Below are 18,605 nucleotides of genomic sequence, written 5' to 3' on the forward strand. Positions count from 1 at the left end.
AGCCATGCTGTGTTTTAATTATAACAATATAACCATAACTTCAGAAACAAGCAGTACTACCCATTAATTTTTGTCAGTGGCTCCACAGAATACACAAGTCATGATAAGATCAAAATCTGCTATCTAATTCCACTGCACAGTTAATGACCCACACCAATTTTATAACAAAGTCCTATTTAAATATCACAAGTCCTAAAATATGCCATGACCTTTCTGTGGAGAAGTGAATAAACAACACACATCGGGGCAGAGCCCATGATTAAGGCACCATGACACCACGGTGGATGTCGCCTGCTCATCAGCTACACATTATTTACTTCATGGGTAGCAAACTGGTCTTTGACTTCTTCCACATCATCGGCAATGTCCTCCTGCTCCTGGAAAGTGTCCTCGGCGGAAAGCAACCAGGTCAGCACTTCCTCCAGCGCTATCTGGTAGCTGTCCAGATCCATGTCAACCTCGGCGACAGTGCTGGGGGTTTCTGCTCCGGGGCTCTCATGCTCCTCCTCCAGCACTGAGCTCTAGAAAAACAAACCCAAGAAAACACCCACGAGCATCGTGAAAACAAGACAGTGCTCAACAAAGACACGCTGTATCGAGAACCTTAAGGTTCCACCATGGCTTAGGCATTCATCCACTTCTCAGGAGCTGGGGGCGGCGCAATGCCATGAACTAGGCAGGAGGCACTTATTAAGTGTGCTAGGAAGGCAAAGAGTCCAAAAGTGGAATGCACTCATGGATTCTGTACTCATGCAAATTCTAATATAGTTGGAGAGAGATAAATAACCCACATGAATCACTTCTGAACAAAAATAAAATGGCTATTAGCAAAGTTATAAATTCCATGGATCCAACAAGGGATGCTATTTGAGTTCACTAAGGGCTAAAACAGGAAAGTTTTATAGCGAATCTGGAACACGGTGGGCCTTGAAGGATGTATATAATTTAAGGACAAACAGACAGAGATTGGAACTCTGCTTTGACCCCCAGTTTTACTAAATTGCATTTTGCATTGCATTTTGGACACTGACACACAGCCACACATCCAGGCTGGTATACCGATGGTATTTTTTGAGGCAACTGCCCTCAAGTTTACTTGCTGGCCTTTTTTTAAGGACCTGTGCAATAAAATTATCTCAAGCTCTTTCTAAGCAATGGAGTATTTTCTCATATACTTTAAAATCTTATAACCAAATCAACTATCTCTCTCACTCATGGGCTCCTGTTCGGAACAAAACTTCTTTAAAATTTGTGTGCAGCCTGTCTCCACTTTATTACCCCTCATCCACAATTTATACGTGTTTCAAACATACAAAAATGTATAGAGAACAATATATGAGATGTTGATGTATTTAGCATCTATAGTTCGATAACATTCCCTTTCACTCCAGTTTGGTTTTTGTCCTCACTATTCACCTCAAAAGGCTTTTGGCCAATGTCGCCAATAACCTTTCCATTGACAAATTCACTTTTCTAGCATCATCTTTGTAGTGACCGTGTAATTAACCAACAAACTAGAACATTTTTTATAATAATGGTGCCAGGACAACACACATAAACCAGAACTGTTCCAAGCAAACCCAGAGATCTGATCATCACCCTATGTTTCTTCCACGTGGCTGAGCACTCCCCACTGTCTTCAGGCTCTCCTTTCCCTGCTTTCTCCTGGTTAAATAATATTTGTCAACCTCTAAGTAATGCCTCTCCTCAAAATTAAGTTCCAGGCCCCTTTTTCTTTTCTGTATACCTTGTCTCGGTGGTCTCCTCCATTCCCATTGGAATGGCACTAAATTCCTCCAGCTAAAAACTAGGGAGCCCACCCTGGTTTCTCTCTCTTTCACTTCCCACATTTAATGCATAAGCAATCTATACCTTCAACATCTACCTCAAATCCATCCAGACCCTTCCAACTCCACAAAAAAATGATGTCTGTCCTCAGAGCTACAACTACCTGCTGACCACTGTCACCCACACTCCCACCTCCACAATCCACTTGTCACAGAGGAGCAGAAGGATCTTTGGAAAACAGAATCACATCACAAGACTTCCCTGCTGAAAATCTTTCATTGCTTTCCCAATGCTCTTAAGAAACAATTTAAAATTCTTAACACAGTTTACAAAAATACTTTGACAGCAAGAAACAGTGTGTGCGGGCGTGTGTGTGTGTGTGTGTATGTGTGTGTTGTGTATATGGGGATTTCAGGGAAGACTTCTCTGAAAAAGTCCCATTAAAGCAGAAAAGACAGGAAGTCTGCCATGCAAATAGTAGGTGGAGGAGCATTTCATAGACAGGAAGGCACATGAACAAAGTCCTGGGGAAGGAGAAGACAATGTCCACCATGGCTACGGTGCAGCGGCCTGAAAATGAACTGCAGAGGTAGTCTGGGCCTTGTAAATTAAAAGAGAAGATGAGGCCTTTAATTAGCATGAAGGCTGGAACAGAAAGAAAACACACACCAAAAACATTTTGGTGGAAGAATCAAAGAGACCCAGTAAACCATATGCAGGAGTTAAAAAAATGAATCAGGGTGCATGGAGATGAAATGCTGGATAATTAAGACACAGATGGTGCCAAAGACAGAGAAGGGAAAATGAGGTAAGTTCTGGACCTAAACTCCTGAAACTGTGGAGACAAAATAACCCTGGATATCATTTAGTACCAAACCTCTAGACTAAAATGAGGATATCTGAGCATAAGGACAGTTAGTGACCAGCCAACAGTCACTTAGATGGGCCCTACGATCCATGAGGAGTGAAGTGGAAGGCATTATTTAGCTGCAAATGTTCAGAAGGTATTAACTGAAACACGAGAGGAGACTTTCAACTGAAAGTTTGATTTACAGAGAAATGCAAGAATTATTTGCTGACTACCTAATACTCTACAGCATATGTTTATAGGAAGAACAAGAGAGGAAGGCTGGCTAACAGTGTTCACTGGAAAGTAGAGAGTGGCAAACTCTGTCAAAGAGTAGATGATTAAAACTTGACCACATTTTATTTCTTCAGTTAACTTAATTCAGCCTCTATGGCACTAATGAAAGCATGAAAATGAAGAGGTTAATGTTAATATACTTGCTCTTAAGCAAACAGCAAATGGCTTCTCTAATCCTTATCATGGAATCCTGAGCACTAACCAGAAATGATTATTTTATCTGTACATCATGAAAGGCAACTGAAATTTCCTTCCTTTTAAAGAATGGCTTTAACTGTACGAAGTAAAATATACCATCTTTGTAACAAAAGGAACCCAATCCAATAAAGAAAGGATTTTAAAACCGAAAGGCAACCTCAGAAGATTATCTGAGCCAATTAGCAGGGAATCGTTAATGAAAGATAGCTATGCTACTCGAAACAAATGCTTCTCAGCATTCTTTTCAGTCAGTTATAAAACATTAGGGCTTTTCCTAAATATCACTTGATTTTCAAAACTACTAAAGAGCCCTGGGTTCAGAATCTGGCCCATCTCTTGCCTCTTTCCTTCAATAAGTTATTTTCTTTTTCGTAAATCATGCTATTTTTTGAAATGGAGAATATAAAAGGATTGGTACCTACTACCCAAAGAAAATCTGAAAGAATAAGTAAGTTCTCGAGCCCTGGAGAATGAAAAACAAGTGTTATGCCAACTCAAGACCATTGTCATTATATGAGAATTAACTAACATTTTTTTTAAAAAGGAACTTCTTGAATGAAGATAAATGGCAATGCCAAAACAAATTTAGAAGGAAAAGTTACAGTGATGGTAGCTGCTGCATACTGAATGTCTATCAATATCACTGTGGGTGCTTTTTTAAGTGGGTGGTTTTATCCAGATTTTTCAGATAAAACTGTGGTTGAAAAGGTAAGTAAGCAACTCAAAACAAATAGTAACAGGAATGAACTTTGAACTTCCAAGCCCATGCCTTCTGCCTCTCTAAAATGTATTTCTTATCATTTTGAAATCCATGTATGTCCCTTGGTTGCTGCGTTGGCTAACATGTTGGACCAAATGACTTTTGAAAAGGTCTCCTCCAACTGTTAAGATTCTCTCATTTTATGAATTAAGAGAACTGGTTAGACTAAAGCAGAATAAGAAAATACAGATTGATTCAAGATAGGATAATTCAGGAAGAAAAAATATCTCCCCCAAAATATACATTTATATCCTGGTGAATAAAACCACTGGAAGCCCTTAAATGAAAAACTCACCTAATAGCCTATTGTCAATTACTCCTAAATGAAAGGGGAAATAAAGCTTATATTTTGATAGCCATTGTGAGAATATAATGATTAAAAACTTTTTTTTCAGTGGCAAAAAAAAAGAAACAAAGATTATACTTAGAACAAACTAGGCTGATATGGGAAAACCATCTTCAGCACATGACAACAAAGACAAAATGAACAGACGATGGGAAAATGTAGGTTCTTAAGCCTATCGTGCAGCAGCATGCTCACAGCCCTGGGCTCTAACTCCAGCCCTTATTGTGTAAAATGATGTATGTTCCTTCTCAATAAAATCAGTTGAGCTATGGTTCTCCATTACATACAGGTGACATATGATAGCGTGCTAACTGATAAACTGAATTTCTTATGCCTATGTAAGCTGAGAACCCAAGATGTTCTCAGTCAAGAAAAGAATCCTCTGAAGGTGTTTTAATCTAGTACCTAATAGAAAACAAATATGGCAAGTCAAACATTTTAATAAAAGTTGACCTGTACCTGTAAACTAATCTCTCCTTCTTCACATTCTTTCTTATATTTCCTTGGGAGTGTCTCTACTTCACGGATGGCATCTAGAGTGACTTGCTGAGGAAGCACCTCAAAGAGAGATGTTAAATACATAATTATGGATTTCTTGTCAGGAAGCTGAACAGCAACATCTAAAAGTGGAAGAAAATAAGAAGCAGCTTAAATTAGATGTCCAAAATATGTGAACTGCTCGATATTAGCTATAAAATAACTACCCTTAGTACCCATAAACAATACTAGTATATAATCTTTATAATACCAGAGCTCAGTAAATTTCTAGTTCATATAATAAGAGATGAGACAAAAGAAGATTATTTTGTTCAGTAACCTATTTCTTAAAAATCTTCCCTAAAAGCTTCCCCAAAATGTTCAGATAAGCTACCATTTAAGATGACACATACTTTATTTGTAATATGAAAATAAGTTCAGAATTCAACTCTGCAATATCTGTAACTAAAGTTTTCACATTATATGCAAGAAGACCACATAAAAATGCATTTTAATTAAATAAGCCAAATATTAAATTGTTTCTCTAATAATTATATTTTCCTAAACCTTTAAATCTTATGGGAGTATCAAGTAACTATTCTCCAATGATGTAATTAAATTTCCCCCAGAAGTATCCTACAAATTAAGTACAATAGTACTAATAACTAGTCTGCAATGAAATGGCTTGCACCATACTTCAAAAGAAAAAACAATCCACAATTCTCATAACTCTTTCTAAAAAGAAAAAAAAAAACTATTTTTCAAGTATTCAAAACTGTATAGCAAAATCAAGGTTGAAATTAAACACTGAACAATACCTTCAGGATCTAACAGCTTTTCAATTCCCAAATAAGTTTGAGCTTTGCCGAAAGCATGTTCAAGTCTCTCAATTGGGGACATTTTGACAACTCTATCCCAGCTGAAGAGATCAGGTCTGAAATTACAATGCAAATAAAACTGAATGAAAATGAAATATATGGACAAAAGTAGTCACTGCTATAATTTAATACATTCCAGTTTTAGATTATTTTACTTGTGAGTTTAAATGAAGAAATTTTTATCTTTTATATCCCAAAGGCTTGTCAAATATATATTTTAAAGTAATTTACAATATGAAAACAATAGATAAAATATTCTAAGTTTCTTGTGTTGGTTAAATATGCCTATTAAAATCTGTGAAGTAACCACGAAAAGATTAGAAATGGTATATAATATTTCCCAAATAGTAAAGGAAAAAAAGGGAAGAAGAACCTATTCATATAAGATAACAAAGAAAAAAAATACAGAAAAGTTAAAAGAAATGAGAAGCTTAGAACAAGAGGTAAAAATGAACCTAAATACATCAATTATCACAATCAATGTTAATGGGCTAAATTCTCCAACTGAAAGACCAAGATTAGCAGAATAGAAAATCCAGCTTTGATCTGTTCATGGGATACTACTGCAACAAAACCCTGAGAGAACTTTCCATCAATCATCTCCCTCCATACTACTGTTGTCTAGTATTTCCTTTCTATCTCAATTTTCTTTTAATCCAGCAAGTTGGACATTATTGTTGCTCTGACTTACCCAAAAGTTGATAATTTTCTTTATACTCTTATCTGTTCTTGCATCTTAGACCCACTTAATTTCTGGGCTTTGCCTGCCCCACTCCCACACCCAGTTCCTCCTCTGACTTCGTCTCCTATTACTCCTCCTATTCATGCCACTGCACCCACTGACTTCCCAAATGCCAGGTCCCTCCTCCCCTCTTGCCCGATATATTTTCCTTCAGCATGTTTACCATTTCTAAATGCTATATGACCTACATTATCATTTTTTAAATTGTCTTCCTCCTTCTATTTGAAAGGACCAGGATTTTTGCTTGTTTTGTTCTCTGCTATACACCCTATACCCAGCATGTAGAAGGCAGTCCACACATACTTGCTAAATCAATTAAGTAATAGTTGGGGGAAAGCTTTGGCTAAAATTCAAGTTCTTTGATAACATCTCTAAACCACCTAGGAAGAAAGGCCAATCCTCTTTAAACTGATAAAGAAGAAGTGAAAGACACTTGGGTGTGGGAGTTCTTTAGCTAGATAAAAAGTATATGAAAAGAGCTACAGCAGATAACAGTCTTGTGGTAAAATACTGAAACTACTCCCTTCATTATGTAGAACAAAACATTCTGCTCACTATCACTAATTCAAATCAATATTGTATTGAAGGACAAGGGACAAATGAGGGGGGAAGAGAAGAGGAGAGAAGAAACTATTATGATTCATGGATAGTAAAAAAAAAACCCTACAGAAACACGCAATTACAGAAATATTTTTGTAAAATTTGTAAAAATTTAACAAGTTTCCAGATCTAAGATGTAGAAAAGTCAATTGCATTTTTTACATATAAGCAAAAAACATACAGAAAACAGAACTTGAAACAATAAATAATTTACAATAGCAATAAAACATACAATAAATTTTGCCTTTCACATTTAAATCCTTGATGCACCTGGAGTTACTTTTGGGTATGGTGAGGTAAAGATCCAATTTATTTATTCACATATGGGTAACCAGTTGTCCCATACTATCCATTCATCTGCTCATCCACATCAGCTCAGGTGTATAGCAGGATGGAGCTACTTCTGAGTTCTTTATTCTGTTAGGCTGAATTATATGAAACTGCCATTCTTATATGTCAAAACAGCCAAATCTTTGCAATTTCACATTTTTCAGACCATTATTATATTCACGTATTTACTTATAGTACTATACATATAGTCTTAATAAATATAGCTTCATAACTAATTTTACTTCTGTTTGGGAGGTACTTCAACCTAGTTCTTCTTCAGGAGTGTATTGGCTCTCCTTGGGCCTTTAGTCTTTTATATAATTACACATTTTATGAAAAAAATCAATTGTCTTTATTTAATTGAGATTACACTGAATTTATAGAGGTTTCCTTTCAGTAGGAGAATGAAAACTTAACACAATTCATCGTATATATTACTGGTTAGTGCTGAGTGAGTGGGACTGAACTATGTGAATTATTTTACATTTTTTAAACTTATAAATATGTAGAAGAAACCAAGGACATTGCACGGTGGTGTTTGAGTCCTACGGACATGAAGGCTAATGTTTCTTAATGCTTAAGCATGTGCAGAGAGGAGAGTGGTGGTAGTGGGGAAGGGGCTTTAGGGAGGGATAGTCAGGGAGAGAGAGAGAGGAGATACAAATCTGTAAGGCCCACATCTAAGCAGGGTCAAATCTCACCTGTGTTGGTGGAGCACGGCATTAAAGGCAAGTCCATCTGTCCAGCTGGTGGTGAAGTTGAGGACGTTGACCTGGCTGTATGGCCTAGTAGACTGGCGCACCCAGCTCAGTAGGATCTTCTCACTGTTTGTCTGTTGCAGGTCTGACATGACATCTTTCATGACGTCTTTTACCTGTTCAAAAAAACCATGCTGCCTATAACTTAAAATAGTTGCTAGAATCAAGTCCTTGAATAAGGAATATTACATTAATTAACCATCATGGATCAGGTAATTGGTATTCATTTTATCTCAAAATTTTCCCTTAAACACTGGAAAGATAAATGTGTTTTTAACAGTAATCATTTTACGGTACTAGGATTTAGAAGTAATTTTTTACCTCACCTTTAGGCATTATGGTATTTTCTACATCTTAGCAATATTTATATTAGGTTTGGTGACAGTGAACATTGCTTTCACAGCCACAAAGTAATATTTTAATACTATACACTTAGCAAACACCTTTTTATAAAAGGAAAACAATTTTTATTTTCTACAAAAACGAGAAAGGAAGAACTTTTGACTAACCACAAAATCAAAGAATGAAGTACATTTCATGATGGTAATAACAATTATAATATAGAACTATTATTTTATATTATTCTAAAGTAGTACATATATTATAAGGAAGTGTTCAAAGAATGATGTGAACATATGAAAAGGACACAAGAGCCAACTAAAGGGGGCTTGCTTGCAAAATAAATAGTGATAGTGAAAGATTACTGACCTATCAAATAAGTAAAAATCCATGAGTGAACAGTGATATATAAATGTATGGATGGATGAATAGGTAGACAGATAAACAAGAGACAAGGGAAAGCTCTTCCTTACAATTAGAAAGACAACAAATAAATGTAGAAGGAACAATGAAATTGGAAAATCACTATTTGCCAAGCATCACAATAATTATCAGGTAAGAACTATGAATGGATCTTAAAACTGATGGAAAAGTAGTTTGATAAGTAGCTGAATATTTACAGTCTCAAAGTATAGCTCCACAAGCTACTCTTTAATAACAAAGGGCAGTCACATTACAGGGGAGACACCTTAACCCAAACAATGAAAGTTTATACTGCCAGAAAAAAACCTAACGGAAAGCACGTGCTTCCTGATATGGTATACTAAGAACTCAACGTCACTTCTATGCCCCTGTGGCAAAAAATGAATAACCTGAATCTAATCATGAGCAAATACTAGCCAAACCCACATGGAGGGACATTCTACAAAGTAACTGTCCAGTATTTTTCAAAAAGGTTAATATCATGAAATACAAAGGGCTCAAAAAACTAGAGAGGACTAAAGAGATGTGACAAATAAATGTAATGCATGATTTTGTATTTTCTTTTTCTTTTATAAAGGCTATTACTGGGGCAATTGACAAAATTTCCATAAGATATATAGATTACTTAACTGTATTGTTTTTATGTTATCTTCCTGATTTTAATAATTATATATTATTTTAGTGTATAATTATCATATGTTTAACAATATTAGCACCAGCACTATATTATATATTGTACATGTATATTATGATATTAACATTATATTCTAGTTACACAAGAGAATTCCTTGCTTTTAGGAAAAAGGCTTGTTTTTACAAAATACACACTGAATTATTTAGGCAAAGAGAAAGAAAGAGAGAAAACAGAGAAATACAGATAATAACTGTCAGCATTTGGGTAATCTGAGTAAAAGGTATCCAGGAATTCTTTAAGATATTTTTCCAACTTTTTTTATAAATCTGAAATTATGTCAACTTTTTAAATTTAATATTTTTTTTAAAAGATACCTTTTTTTTCTATGCCAGGAGAATACAGCTGTTTGTCAGACTCTTTCATTCCAAATTACTATGAGTTGAATTGTGTCCCCCCAAAATTCTTGAAGTCCTAACTGCCACTACCGGCTAATGTGACTGTATTTGGAAATAGGATTTCTAATGAAGGTAAAATGAGATCATAGGGGTGGGCTCTAAGCCATTATGACTAGAAGAAGAGGAGATCAGGACAAAGACACACACAGAGGGAATACCATGAGGATATAGGAAGAAGGCAGTGATCCACAAGCCAAGGAGAGAGGCCTCAAAAGAAACCAATCTTGCTAACACATTGATCTCAGATTTCTAGCCTCCAGAACTCTGAGAAAATAAATTTCTCTTGTTGGAGCCACACAGGTTGTGGTACTTGTGATGGCAGCCCTAAGAAACTAACACACAAATGATACATTTTCAATTTCTATTAAGAAGTGATTGAAAATTTCCCCACCTGCCAGTGCAAAATGATGCTCCAAAGTAATCCCAAAGTCAGTTTGTGATTTCCATCTACAATGTCAGTTCCTCCTATATTCACTAAATCCACCTATTAAGAAAAAAACAAAAACAAACAAACAAAACTCTCTTATGACAATTTTGCCACAGAAGCCAAGACTTTTGTTTTAGCACCTTTGGACAGCAATATACGTGAATGATAAGAAATTTCAGAATCAGGTATACCTAAATCTCAAAAATGTATTATTTATACAATATATCAATAAAGGAATCAGAAAAAGCATGACTATTCCCTCACTCACAGAAAAGGTTCAATACTTATTATAAGAAAAATGTTTCCAAAAATCAGTTGATGACAATGCACAGAGCAGGTGGCTGGTCTGACAATAAATCATCCTGATGGCACCAAAAAACCCCAAAAGTCACACCGCAAACTTACATTGTCCTGATGTAAAACCTGCAGCACTCTGTTGACATTATTTAAAGCATGGACCCTTGTGGAACCACGTTCCTTTGGCTAGAAAACAAAACATGACATTGAATGAGACAGACTCTCCACAGTGCCAACGACATTGAGGTATACAGAGAAGCTCAGCATGCAGAACCCCTCTCTGCCAGAAGCTCGGGCCGGCTTCTCAGGCCACCACAGAGGCTAGTGGTGACAGAATGCAAATTACCCCATGCACATCTTGAGATAGTAGGTCCCTTATTTGCCTGAACACTAGCATTCAAAAAATACAAAGCCTGTCTGATCCTACCCCCATAGATTATGACTTAATGAGTCTGGGGTGTAGCAGGGGTTTGGAATTTCTAAAGGATTTCCCTGGTGATTCGAATGTGCAGGTCTGTTTGGTAACCAATGCTCCCGGAACAAAGTTTCTTTTATCTAAACAGGGCTGGACACAGGAAGACTGAGAAGTCATGTCACCTTCATACTGCACCAGTGTGCACAGAGCAGGGAGGATTCAGAGGCACTATCCCAGGTTCCAGGTAGCATTACAAGGGCCCACTGGGAAGGCAGGAAGAGCCATCTGGGGCAAGGTGATCTGGGAGGCTTCTTTCTGCCTCACTGACCAGGGAGTCTTATCTGAGAGAGGGATCAGCCTCTCCAACAGGTACCTTACCCACCATCTGGAAGGCAAAAGGCAGAGTATAACACCTCACACTTTGGCAAGAAAGGAATTCATCTTCAGGAGTGCATTTCCCTATACCTTTTATAGTAATTCTACCTCTAGTGTTAAAATTTGTACCCATAAAATGCATCCTCTTCATTAGCAGAGTTATTTCTGTGTGAGTATAACACGTAAAGTAATAGAGTTGGGTTTGATGAAGAAACAAAGATAATACTGAAAAACTGAGTAAAATTAAATGCCATCGCTTTTAGCAACTCTTTAAGATATTTATTAAATAACATTTAAATGTGTTTTCTACAACTAACATCTTCTAAAAAACAAAAAATGTGTTTTCTTTTTTTTTCTAAAGATTTTATTTATTTGACAGAGAGAGACAGTGAGAGAGGGAACACAAGCAGGGGGAATGGGAGAGGGAGAAGCAGGCTTCCCGCGGAGCAGGGAGCTTGATGCGGGGCTCAATCCCAGGACCCTGGGACCATGACCTGAGCCAAAGACAGATGCTTAACGACTGAGCCACCCAGGCGCCCCCAAAAAATGTGTTTTCTACTATTCAAAACATTATGCCCTCTTTCCATAGCCATTCTTCTTTTGTAATTCTCTCCTGGGCTCCCTGAGAGTAATAAATATAATATATAATCTTATCTCTGATAAAAATAGAGCCCTCAATAAAGCCTCAATAATGCTGTATCAAAGATTCATTGAACCACCTTTTTTTTTTAATGTTCCTATTTGGGCCTTGACATTGTAAGTACCCCCAGAGGGTCTTCAAGTCAATAATGATGAGAGACACTCTGTTAGTCTGGTTCTCAAAGATGACTCCTCTCACCAGTGATGTTCCTGTGAGGCCTTCCAGCAGATCCAGGAGCTTCCTTCCATCTTTGAGGTCTGTGAACATATCATTGATGGGTGGTTTTCCACTCTATAAAGGAAAAAGTAAATTATCAGTTTCTTTAGCAGCAGAAATTCCATACATATGTGGCAAATAAATGAGTGGTTTCATTTTTTTTCCAATTAAAAGTCTGGATGGGCAGCAGACTATTCAGCTTTGCCTTGTATGGAAAGAAACATAATTACAGAGAACTCTGATATCCATAACAAATGCTTTAAGCTGAACAATATAAACTGCATTATTTCTTACATAAGTGGCATTATTTCTTACAAAATAAAGCTATGGGTAATGTCCATATGCCTTGACTATGGTATATATCCCTGAGAAGGAATGATAAAGAGATGCACTGAAAAATACAGGAACAGGTCATTTTGTCCACAATTTCAGCTCTCTGGTGCTGTACCTATACTTCTAGCTATAATTTCTAAACAATTATGACACTTGGGCTCTGTGTCTAAGTAAGGTACCAATCCAGTATTTCGAATGCCAAAGCTTATAGAATTTCTACACTTGCATCCCTAATTGATAAATAGCTCCAACTTCCACCAACCAACAAACCCTTGTGTCTGATGCCAGAAAATCCCACCCATCAACAGGCAGATCCTGTATGATCTGATGGCTGTATGCAATAGGAAGATTACTACACAGAAAATCAGGAAGCCTCAGTTTTAATTCCAGTTTGACCATTAACAAACTGGTAAACCTAAATCAACCTCTTAACCTTCCTCTGCATCACAGGCTAAAAATCCAATAAATAATATTATGTGAAAATGTCTAGACAACTATAAAGCACAATGTAATAAGTGTGACATTATGTTGTATCAAATTATTCCCCTTTAATCTGAAATTTCCACAGAGATTAACAGTCCTAGTTCTGTCAATAATAAAGATATTTTATAATTGATAACTATTTTATCTTTTTCACTTTTTGCTTTTAAAAAACATAAACAGGGGCACCTGGGTGGCTCAGTCGGTTAAGTGTTTGACTCTTGGCTCAGGTCATGATCTCAGGATCGTGAGATCATGAGATGGAGCCTGCCATCAGGCTCTGTGCTCAGGGGAGTCTGCTTGAAAGAAAATTCTCTTACTCTCCCTCTGCCCGCCACCCCCCACAAGCTCACATGCATGTGCGTGAACTCTCGCTGTCTCAAATAAATAGATAAATCTTTAAAGAAAACATACATAAAGTCATATGAAGCACAGTTTTACTCTGAGCTTGAAATGGAGGGGGAAGGGAGCCATTCTGAGGTTTCCTAAAACTCAGCATCTTCCATTTTTCCTCCTCTCCTGATATTTACATTTTTAATTAAATATAAAGTATTGTCAACTAATGATGACTAGCATGGCTTTTGGATAGTTCACATACTCCAAATGAGGGGAAGTATGGTAAAGTTTTCACCACAGAATCAGTAAAAAAAAATAATAATAATAATAACATACTATGACTTATTTGTGTCTGAAACAAAGCAGTTTTTCTTGTTCCAGCTGCCATTCTGGTGAGCAGTGCTGGTGTCAGGGACACGTGGATTATCTCCATCAATCACAATAACAAACTGATTTGCGTGATGTGTGAGATGTGGCCCAAGGGTCCAGAGGGGATACTCCGGGAGGTAGAGCAAGGGGGAGCTCCTTGCATGTTAAAGACTTCCTATCTATCACCTGTAAAAGCAAAGGGAAGAAGTGGCCCTCATCATCTGCTACCTCTTACCTTCCTCCTCTCTAAGCCCACCAAAGTACACTTCAGAGAACTAGCCACCAAATAACCGGATTCCTTTTCAGGGAGAGATGAGTGACTCTGCTCTGAGCATGAAGGGTCAGGAATATAGGTAAAGCTCATGGGAGAAATAAAGAGGGATATCAAGGGATGCCTGGGTGGCTCAGTGGGTTAAGCGTCTGCCTTCAGCTCAGGTCATGATCCCAGGGTCCTGGGATGGAGCCCTGCACTGGGCTCCGTGCTCAGTGGGAGAGTCTGCTTCTCCCTCTCCCTCTGCCCCTAACCCCCACACCCCTCGTGCTCTCGCTCTCTCTTACTCTCTCAAATAAAATCTTTTATAAACAATAAATTAAATAAATAAATAAATAAATAAATAACAAAGAGGGATACCTAGGCATAGAAAGGATCTTAAAAATTACTGATAATATATGATAATTGTCTTTCTCTGAATGACTTATTTCGCTTAGCATAATACCCTCTAGTTCCATCCACGTTGCTGCAAATGGCAAGATTTCATTTTTTGATGGCTGCATAATATTCCATTGTGGGGTGTGTGTGTGTGTGTGTGTATGTATATATATATATATACACCACATCTTCTTTAACCGCATCTTCTTTATCCATTCATCTGTTGATGGACATCTGAGCTCTTTCCATAGTTTGGCTATTGTGGACATTGCTGCTATAGACATTGGGGTGCACGTGCCCTTTCGGATCACTACATTTGTATCTTTGGGGTAAATACCCAGTAGTGCAATTCTGGGTGGTAGGGAAGCTCTATTTTCAACTTTTTGAGGAAACTCCATACTGTTTTCCAGAGTGGCTCACTGATATGTGGAATTTGAGAAGGCAGAAGATCATAGGGGAAGGGAGGGAAAAATGAAACAAGATGAAACCAGAGAGGGAGACAAACCATAAGAGACTCTTAATCTCAGGAAACAAACTGAGGGTTGCTGGAGGGGTGGGAGGGAGGGGGTGGCTGGGTGATGGACATTGGGGAGGGTATGTGCTATAGTGAGCGCTGTGAATTGTGTAAGACTGATGAATCATAGACCTGTACCCTTGAAACAAATAATACATTATATGTTAATAAAAAAATAAAGTATAAACATTATTTAATTTAAAAATTACTGATAACAAGTACAGCTAATAATGTCTTCTCAAATCCACTATCCATTTTCAAAAATAAATAACATAAAAACAATGGATCGTGGATCACCACATCAAAAACCAATGATGTACATAGTATGGTGACTAACATAACATAATAAAATTTAAAAAAATAAATAAATAAAATAAAATAACATAACATAAACCAGCACAATATAAAATAAGGTAAATATAAATATTAGCCCATACGACAATTATGAATGCCCATCAGTGATCTCACTAACAAAAAAGCCTTTCACTAGCCATATAACTCTGGGCAAGTTACTTGGCCCTTCCATATCTATTGGCTCATCTGTTAAAAACGAAGATGACAGATGTTCAATAAATGATTGATACTATCATTCATAGTAGGAGCATAACTTCAGTGTTTCCACTGTCATAAAAGTGCCATAAAATTTCAACAATATCTGGAAGAACGAATAAAACAAAGAAGCACTTCTTCATCCCAGGCAAGAATGCAAAAGCAGATTCTGAACCTGAGTACATGTTAGTGTCGGTTCATAGACAAATATCTTCTCAGTCCCAAATTCACTAAGAGGATGACCGGCAGGGATACATCCCCTTCCAAAGCCATGAACATGGTAAGACTAGAGCATTGTGCTGTAGGTCTGCACCATGAGACAAGCCATAATTCAACAGCAAACTCACTAGATTCTTCCCTAAGCTCCACTGCTGGTCCATGGCAAAGCAGGAGGCATTAGGAGTAGCATCAATTTTTCTAGATGAGACACCCTTTTCCTCTCTCACTTGTCTAGTTCATTGGTATACTGAGCAACAAACCTTGAGAAAAGCTCCCTGTGGAACATTCTGTTGAAACAAACATGACCCAGACACAGTCCTGTCTTTCTAGAAGTCTGTCATTCATACAGTATAACCAATGCCCTTATATTCTTTAAAAACATAAAACAAACAAAACCCTACAGTAACAGCAACACAATTTCTTTATTCTGTCTCCAAATTTCAGATGAATATTGATGGCAATCAGGAAAAAACATGTTTTGTGCTGTGTCCCTTTCTCCAACACTCTCCCACCCCACACCAGTGATAGTGTTATCAGCATATATTCCCGTTGAGACTCCTCGCAAGGATTACACCTGCAGGACGGCCAAAGAGAGGGAAATACAGCCTGTGAATCTCCTCACTGGACAAAGTAAAGGAAAGTACCTGGGCTCATACAAATCCAAAACTGTGGTTCAAAGCTTACACAGAGAACACACACCCACACTCACCACACACAGGGCCAGTCACTACAAAAGTACATATTCCTGACAAATACAACTTAGGAATGTCCCATATACAGACAGAAAAAACCAGATTATGCCAAAGGTTAAGTTCCACTTACCACCCAAGAGAGTAACAACTGTACATATGGTGATTCAGTGCTTTGTGCCCTACAAGCAGAGGTCAGAAAATTTCTGTTGGAAAGATCCAGAGAGTACCCAGTTTAGGCATTGCTGGCCAGGTGGTCTCTACCCAAACTACTCAATCCTACTGTAATATGAAAGCAGCCCAGACAATACAGAAACAAATGAGCCAATCATAATGATGACTATGTTCCAATAAAACGTTGTGGACTCTGAAATTTGAATCTCATATAATATCCATGTGTCATGAAATATTCTTTTTTTTTTTTTTTTTGCAACCACCTAAAAATGTCAAAACCATTCCTAGCTTGTGGGCCATACAAAAACAGGCAGTGGAAACATGAAATGTTCTTAGAGTAACAGCAACCACTTAGAAATGTTCTAAGAGATTTATAGAGATTTAGATGTATTAGTTACATGTATTAGTTATTTCTTGATAATAATATTTTAAAGTAAGGAAACGAGACAGGGGTGATGTGACAAGTGAGAGGCAGAACCAGGATCTAATACTATAGAATCTGGTTCTAAATCAATGTTCTCAAAGTCTGTGCTAAGCTTCCACTCAAATTACAAGGGGACAGGACTGTGACATATAAGCAAGGAAATACTTAATGGGGGGGGGGCAGAATAGAGGGAGTTCTATTTAATGACTTCCCAAAGAAAGCAACAAAATACATATCACATTGAAATGAACTCAAAATGAAGACGATTTTTTCCCAAGCACACAGCTTTAACACATATCTGTGCTTTCATATCACAGGCTCTCAACATGGGGTCCACCCTGGGAAACTGTTTGGAAATGTCAGAAGTCACCACTGAATACAATTAAAAACTGATTCATCCTGACAGTCAACCTCTTATTTAGATGTTTAATTCTTTGCAAAGACATATTTGCAGAGCCTTCTCTGACAGAGAAAATACAGTTTAATAATTCAATCAGACAAATATATGGTGAATACCCCCTTTGTGCTTGGCCCTGCAGAAATGCCAAGTTCAGGCCACCCTCTTCATTCATAAGAGAGGGTTCTCATGGTTTTCCAATAAACACAAAATAATACAAATGAACAATCTTGAACTTGGAACGTAGATAAGCCGTGGGTCACATTTAACCTTAAAAAACTGAAAAGGCAACATGATATGAGTCCAGATGACAGCTGCTGCAGGTGACCAGCTCCGGTGACCCCCTCCTCCAACCCTTCCCCCCCGCCCCGTACTTCTGTGCACTCTCCTGACACCAGCTTTAACCCCACAATTGTGACAAGAGGGACCAGTATAAAACCAGCAGCTGGACACGGAAGCTTCTGGATTTAAAAGTGTCAGAGGATACAAGCAAACTGTCATCACAATGCATGAGGAGAAGCCAGGGTCTACGGAGGGCAGCAGCTGCAAAGACTGATGGGGACATGTGACAGTACAACCGCATGAAGCCAACCTGATGGGCTCCGTCACCCCCGGAGAAATCAGCCCAAAGGCTGCGGACGACAGCTAGTACTCATTTCCCGCCACTGACAGCCATGTAGGAATCGCAGGTCATTGTGGGCAGGACTACTGGTTTTGCAAAAGAACCTGGAAATCTGAATTTATCTGTGTAATCTCCAGATATTTGTAGTTTCCTGAAAACATCATGCAGATAAACAAATTGTGTCCACGGGCATAGCAGATCATCGGGCAACTGATTAGCAATCTCTGCACAGGACATGACCGCAGGTGAAATGTACGTTTAGTCAACAGTGAGTCCTCTGAGGAACTGATAAACTCTGTGGAAAGGACACACACACACAGATACCACACCAGCCAAAGACTAAAGAACATGATTCAATACAGAACACCAGCAGTCATTACTGGCTCAGACAAAACACAAAGAAGTTGGTCATTTCAGATTCTTTTTTTTCCACTCACTCCCCACCTCACATTTCTACCTCCAAACACATTCCAAAGGTAACCACCTCTCCTTGTCATCTTGCTCCCACTCCAGTTCATGCCTCCAGGACCAGGCTAATTGAACCCTTTGCTTCTGCATGAGAGCCAGAATAACTCTAATTATAGGCAAAGACAATCCAAACTCCAAAT

At 37.9% G+C, this 18,605-nt stretch overlaps 1 protein-coding gene across 7 annotated transcripts in view; it reads right to left on the minus strand.

Moving 5' to 3' along the window:
- The window catches only part of UTRN (utrophin), a 491,233-nt gene that overhangs the window by 365,863 nt on the left and 106,765 nt on the right, over window positions 1-18,605 (minus strand). For all 7 annotated transcript variants that reach the window (XM_032407730.1, XM_032407732.1, XM_032407729.1 and 4 more), the window contains 7 exons: window positions 12,225-12,317; window positions 10,705-10,782; window positions 10,264-10,356; window positions 7,965-8,137; window positions 5,532-5,647; window positions 4,696-4,856; window positions 318-521 (listed from right to left, as the gene is read on the minus strand). In XM_032407730.1, coding sequence (XP_032263621.1) covers window positions 318-521; window positions 4,696-4,856; window positions 5,532-5,647; window positions 7,965-8,137; window positions 10,264-10,356; window positions 10,705-10,782; window positions 12,225-12,317 — 918 coding nt within the window. The remainder of the gene's footprint in view (window positions 1-317; window positions 522-4,695; window positions 4,857-5,531; window positions 5,648-7,964; window positions 8,138-10,263; window positions 10,357-10,704; window positions 10,783-12,224; window positions 12,318-18,605) is intronic.

The sequence above is a fragment of the Phoca vitulina genome, unplaced genomic scaffold (genome assembly GCF_004348235.1).
Source record: "Phoca vitulina isolate PV1807 unplaced genomic scaffold, GSC_HSeal_1.0 scaffold9, whole genome shotgun sequence".
Taxonomy (NCBI): domain Eukaryota; kingdom Metazoa; phylum Chordata; class Mammalia; order Carnivora; family Phocidae; genus Phoca; species Phoca vitulina.